The sequence below is a fragment of the Otolemur garnettii genome, unplaced genomic scaffold (genome assembly GCF_000181295.1).
Source record: "Otolemur garnettii isolate 467f Iridium unplaced genomic scaffold, OtoGar3 scaffold00187, whole genome shotgun sequence".
Lineage (NCBI taxonomy): Eukaryota > Metazoa > Chordata > Mammalia > Primates > Galagidae > Otolemur > Otolemur garnettii.
Window position 1 is genome coordinate 968,052 of NW_003852582.1, and position 6,579 is coordinate 974,630.

At 38.5% G+C, this 6,579-nt stretch overlaps 1 protein-coding gene across 1 annotated transcript in view; it reads left to right on the forward strand.

The window, feature by feature from the left end:
- The window catches only part of MYO3B (myosin IIIB), a 429,342-nt gene that overhangs the window by 257,501 nt on the left and 165,262 nt on the right, over positions 1-6,579 (forward strand). The window contains exon 21 of the mRNA XM_012812078.1: positions 4,055-4,134. Coding sequence (XP_012667532.1) covers positions 4,055-4,134 — 80 coding nt within the window. The remainder of the gene's footprint in view (positions 1-4,054; positions 4,135-6,579) is intronic.

Consider the following 6,579-nt stretch of genomic DNA (forward strand, 5'->3'; position numbering starts at 1 on the left):
GAATAGTTGGGACTATAGCCACCTGCCACAATGCCCTGCTTGTTTTTCTCCCTCTTGCTCAGGCTGCTCTCAAACTCCTAAACTCAAGAAATCCTCCTGCCTTTGGCTCCCAGAGTGCTAGGATTACACACATGAGCCACCACACCCAGCCAGCTGCACCATTTTATATTCCACTAACAGTGCAAAGGATTCCAATTTCTCCACATTCTCTTCAACACTTGTTATTTTTTGTGTGTATACATGTGTGTGTGTTGATGATGGCCATCCTAACAGGTATAAGGTGATATTTCATCTCATTGTGGTTTTGATTTTCATTTCTCAGATGATTATTGATACTGAGTATCTTTTCATATACTGGTAGCCATTTATATCCCTTCTTTAGAGATATGCCTGTTCAAATCCTTTGCCCATTTTAAAATCCGATTATTTGGGGGGTTTTGTTATTGGAAGTCCCTGTATTCTGCATATTAATTCTTGTTAGATATATGGTCAGCAAATATTTTCTCCTACGCCATAGGTTGTTTCTTCACTCTGCTGATTATTTCCTTGGCTGCATGGAAGTTTTAGTTTTATGTAACCTCATTTGCCTATTTTTGCTTTGTTGCCTATACTTTTGGTGTCATATCCAAACAATCATTGCCAAGACTGTTATGAAGCTTTTCTCCTTTGTTTTCTCCTGGAGTTTTATAGTTCCAAGTCTTACATTAAGTTTTTAATCCATTTTGAATTGATTTTGTGTATGGTGTAAGGGTTCAATTTTAGTCTTTTGCATACAGATATTTAGTTTTCCTAATACTATTTGTTGAACAGATCATTTTTGCCCATTGGCATTCTTGTCAATATTTATTTCATCATATGTACAGAGGGTACCAAAAATATATATACACATTGTAAGAAAGGAAAAAGCTGTATTAAAATCGCATTCTTAAGTCACATTTGACTTCTGCAGTTATAAAAGGTGCTCATGTGATATGTAGTCATCTTTTGCTATTGGTATACATTAAGTATTACAATTTTAATACAGTTTTTTTCCTTTTTAAATATGTATATACATTTTTTGGCACCATCTGTATATGGGTTTATTTGGGGGCACTCTGTTCTATTTAATTGGTCTATATGTCTCTTTATTTCAGTACCATATTGCTTTGATTACTATAGTTTTATAATATGTTTTGAAGTCAGGAAATATGAGGCCTCCTTCAGCTTTGATATTCTATTGATTGTTATTCCGAGCTATTCCGAGTAACCACTTTTGTGGTTTCATATGGATTTTAGGATTTGTTCTTTCTGTTTCTGAAAAAGATGCCATTAGGATTGTAATAGAAATTGCATTGAATCTGTAGATCACTTCAGGTAGTATGGAAATTTTAACATTATTAAGTCTTCCAGTACATGAATAGTGATGTTCTTACATTTATTTGTGCTGTCCTTAATTTCTTTGAGCAATGTCTTGTAGCATTTAGTGTACAAGTCTTTGCCTCCTTGGTTAAATTTATTCCTTTTATTTTTGATTCTATTATAAATGGAATTATTTTCTTTATTTCTTCCTTCCCTTCCTTCCTTCCTTCCCTCCCTCCCTCCCTTTCTTTTCTTTCTTTCTTCTTTCTCCCTCCCCCACCCCTTTTTTTCTTTCTTTATTTCTTTCTCTTTTTTTGAGATAGAGTCTCATTCTGTTGCCCTGGGTAGAATGCCATGGCATCATAGCTCCCAGCAACCTCAAACTCCTGGGCTCAGCAGTCCTCTTGCCTCAGCCTCCTGAGTAGCTAGGACTACAGGCACTCACCACAATGCCCAGCTTATTTTTCTATTTTTAGTAGAGACAGGGTCTCCCTGTTACTTAGGTTAGTCTCCAACCCCTGAGCTCAAACAATCTACCCACCTCAGCCTCCCAGAGTGTTAGGATTACAGGCCCAATTTCTTTTTTGAATAGTTTACTATTAGCACAGAAATTCACCTGATTTTTGTTTGTTGATTTAGTATCTACCAACTTCACTGAAGTTAGTTCTATAATATTTTAAAATGTGGATTCTTTGGCATTTTCTACATGTAAGATCATGTCATCTGTGAACAGAGATAATCTTACTTCTTCCTTTCTGATTTTAGTGGCTTTTATTTCTTTTTCTTACTTAATTGGTCTAGCTAAGACTTCTAGTACTAGATGTGATGAGTGTGTGCATCCTTGTCCTTGAAGTAAATTAGAAACATTTTATCCCAAAATATATTTCTTTGACATAGTATTTACCATCTATACCTTCTCTTCTCTCTGAGGGTTGTTATTTGTCAGATTTCATTTACATAACAAGGCCAGCTTTGCTAGCTAATCAAGCCTCTTCCTCATTCCTTCCCTGTTTTTCTGCTTTCAAGCCCCCATTCTTTAAAAATCTCTGTATCTCATTGAGCAGTGGAATCTTTATTCGGAGATTCCCATGTATGCACACCGAAATAAATTCGTAGCTTTTTCCTCCTGTTAATCAATCTGCCTCATATCACTGATTTTTCAGCCAACCTTAGCAAGGCAAGAGCCTTTGCTCCCTATATCCTGTTGTTACTATACGAAGGAGTCCAGCTGCTTGTCACTGTCAGCCAATATGCAGAGACAGGGATAGGTCCACCAAACTGAATTTGTCAGAAGGCCAGTAACTCTGGAAAACAGGAGAATAGTCTTTCAATTCTGTTCTGCCTAAGTTACAATTCTAATAGTTTTTATAATGGGAATATAAGGAAACAAACCTAGAAAATTTTAACTTTATCTGATAGGAAGTAACATCAAAGTAGACTTCATGCTGAAGATGCAAAATATTTTAACAACAGAAAGGTCATTTTCACTTAACAAAGTATCTAAGAGAATCATTAAAGAAGACATCATATCATCAAAGTAACCTTTATTCTACAGATATCACAACACCTATTGTCTATGTGTGACTACTTCCTCAAGTGTTCTAAGATAAACATCCTTAACTAGATAAACAGCCTTAACTATAATCACAGGAGGTGTGGAGAAGGCTGAGCAGACTAGGTCAGCTGCACTGCTTCAGCTGCTTCTCGGACTCCACTTGCAGGCCGCTCTTCTGGCTTCACTGTTGCTGATCTTAGAGAAAATTTTTCAGGCTTCTGTACTGAGTATGATGTAGCTGTAGGCTTTTATTATGTTGATTTCCTACTATTTCTAATCTGTTCAGTGAATTTAATAATTTTGAAACAGGCCTTACTAATTAATAATGGAGTACAAGGTGAGAACTGTGGTAAGGGCCTAGCTAAAAATAAAGCCCAGGCACAACTAAAAATAATGGTAGTAATTGGCCCCTATCTCCCTGTCTAATACTCTGGAGCCATATAATTGGTGATCATAAAGATTCTTAGCTGTCTCCAGAGATAACATCACCTTTTTGAAACCTAAGAGTTGTTTCTGAGATATCTTCCAGGTCCTACATTCTGGTGGATTGGCTGAACCTTGTAGGCTGACAGCCCATACCAAGGAATTGACTCAATTGGCCTTGTAACCCCCATTCCCCTAAAAATCTGGTCCTGAATTCCAGTGGATCGGCTGACTCATCCTGGGGCCATACCAAGGGACTGATGGTTCTACCCCAAGATCAGCCAATTCTCTGCCCACCAAACTGTCTTTAAAAACCTCGTCTCCCAGACTCTCAGGGAGGCAAATTTGAGAAATTCCTCCTGTCTCCCCGCTTAGAGCTATGCAGAATTAAAAACTCTTACTCTGTCATAAATCCCACTGTTTAGGTATATTGGTTTCCTCTTGGTCAGTGGGCAAATGAACCTGTTTGGGTGGCAACAGTTTGATGTTGTTTCTTTTTTGTTTATAAAACTAATGTAAATTCAGCTTAATTACAATTTTGTCTAAATTGTCTAAAACATAATTATTATAATTTATGTCATTAAAGTTTCAAAATTCAAAATTTTCTAATTTTTTCAAATTCAGAGCAGATTATTTGGAAAATTCAAAAAAATACAAGGACATGAAGAGGAAAGTTACTGGTGATCCTATTGCTTAACCATTCCTTCAATTTAAATTCTGTGTCTTTTTTTTGCTCAGGTAATTTGGCCCAGACAAGAGCCAGGATATCAGTGGCCTCAAGATCTTTGCCTCCACATTTCAGTTCTGGGAGAGCCAAGGTGAGTAGTAGATTTGCACCCAAAATATTATGAAGCAGGGGTATACCCTTGTACCAACGGCAATACTGGATAAAGCAATATTACTTCCCTTTATCCCGCCTGCTGCCCTGAGCAGTCTGGTAAAACTGTGGAAGGCATTTAGGAATTCCGTGATTAGAAAATTTGATGGGTATTTTGAATTCTTTGTCTGAACGGTTACATATCTCTATCACTCTAAGACTGGTCACTGGTACCTTATTAAATTTGTTTGGTAAGGTTATGTTTTACTACATGTTCTTGATGCTTGTGGATATTTGTTAATGTCTGGGCATTAAAGAGTTAGATATTTATTTTAATCTTCACAGTCTGCGCTTATTTGAACAATTTCTTCTTATGAAGCCTTTCCAGATATTCAAAAAGTATTGAGTATTTTGATCTAAGTCTTTGGTCACTGAAACTATATAAGCACTGCAGGTGCCCTAAGCTCAGTGATACTGCAACGCTTGCAGACTACTGGTGGTACTGCCTTACTGGACTTGGGTAAGATATGGGAGAATTCCCTAGATTACCAGGCAAAGTCTCTTACTCTCTTCTCTTACTCTCTGTACCAGGCTACTGGAGTTAAGGGAAGAATAATGTGGACACTCCCTTATGGCCACTGCTGCTAGGTCTGTGGCAGGTTATATCTCACATGAGCCCAGTCTCCCCCAAAGCTTGTAGTGACCGTGGCCTGGCTGTTTCTGACATTTGTTCAAAGCCCCAGGGCTCTTTAGTCAGAAAATTTTGAATTCTGCCAGGACTGGTTCTTTCCTTTAAGGCAGTGTGTTTCCTTCTGGCCCAGGGAGGGTTTGGAAATGCTATCTAGGAATTAAGGAAGGCTTGGAATCAGGGATTTTAATAGTCTCCTTGGTACTTTATTTTACTGTGGCTGAATTGGTTCAAAACAAAATCCTCTGAACTCTTCCTTATTATTTTCACCAAATGAGAAGATTCTCCCTGAGTCCACTGCCTAGAACTGGGGGAGGTGTGACAGGCACTGGTTTTACTAGATCACACCCACTCCAATGCATTGGCTCTGAGCCAGCACAGACACAGGAATTGCTCAAGGACTGCAGCCTTTGTGGCCTGATTGCTTTCCAAATTTATTCCAGGCTCTAGGTCACTTTTGACAGTGAGACTAACTAAATTTGGGTTTCAGGGCAGAGGACTTCCTTTTGGCCTGATTGATCTAAATATTCCCTCTGTGAGTGTCAGTGGATTTCTGCCTTGTGTTGTGTTCCACTGTGACAAGACTACCTTGAGTTCCAATGCAAAGTCCCATATCATTCTTCCTCCCTCCCACATAAATTCTCTCAACACCCAAGCCAAGGGATGGGAAAGGGTGGTGTTGGCAATGCCTTTGTCCTTGATATAATGTTAAAACCAGGTCATGCATCTGATTGTTGGTTCTTCTGAAGCTTCCTTGCATGGATAGTTGTTGAATTTGGTGTTTGTTTGGAGGAATAATTGCTGGCTTTAGGTCCATAACCCAATTCGTTCAGCTTATTTGTGACTACTGTGAAGACTAACCAGCACCATTCACAAGAATCCAGGAAATACATTTGTGGATAGAGAGTAAGCTTGCACAGCTTGAACTGATTCACATTGTTCTGTAAGTTGGTTTTTTAGAAGGAAAGTATAGTGGGTTAGACAGACAAAGGTTTTATCTAGAATATTATTTTTGTTTCTGCTGATTATTTTGAAATTGGTTTTGTAGGGGTCTGGGAAAAACTTCTCTGTTATCCTTTGAAGGTTTGTTGAAAATTAACTGATAAAAGGCAGATTCATAGGAGAAAAGATATTCAAACTTATTAACATGCCAGAAGGAGAATCACAGAGTGATTACTACACAATGGGGAACAGACAGTTATATTCCCTTCTTCTTAGAGGAAAGGGAGATAGAGAAATGTGGATGATTTACAGGGATAGTAAATGATTTTTAGGAGAATTCAGTGGGCTTGAAGAGCATACAGTGGCCTGAGATAAAGTCTTTTGGACTTGCAGAGCAGAAAATGGTTTGGGACAAACATCTGTGTATTGACAGGTATATTGACAGACTTCAGTCTTTCTTCCTCCAAATGAGTTCGTGGAAACTCAGGAAAGGGACCAGAGGTAATTGTTTTCATCTTTGATGAATGTGGATGTTAGGCAGACAAGGAAACTTCAGAGAATAACTTCATTCTGTGTTTTGGTAGAGACAGAGGATTGAGAGAGGGCAGTGGAGAAGGGAAGGTCAGTGAGATCTTAAGCCTTCTTCTTCAGTCTGTTAAAGCCCCACATTTTGTCTGAGCCCAACATTACCCTGTCTGAAACTTCTAGAGAAGTTTCACACACTTAAAGCTGAGTTGGTGGTTTTGGAGAAAAAATTGAGCCAGTAGGTTGGGTGTGGTGGTAGCTCATGCCTGTTGTCCCAGCGCTGTGGGAGGC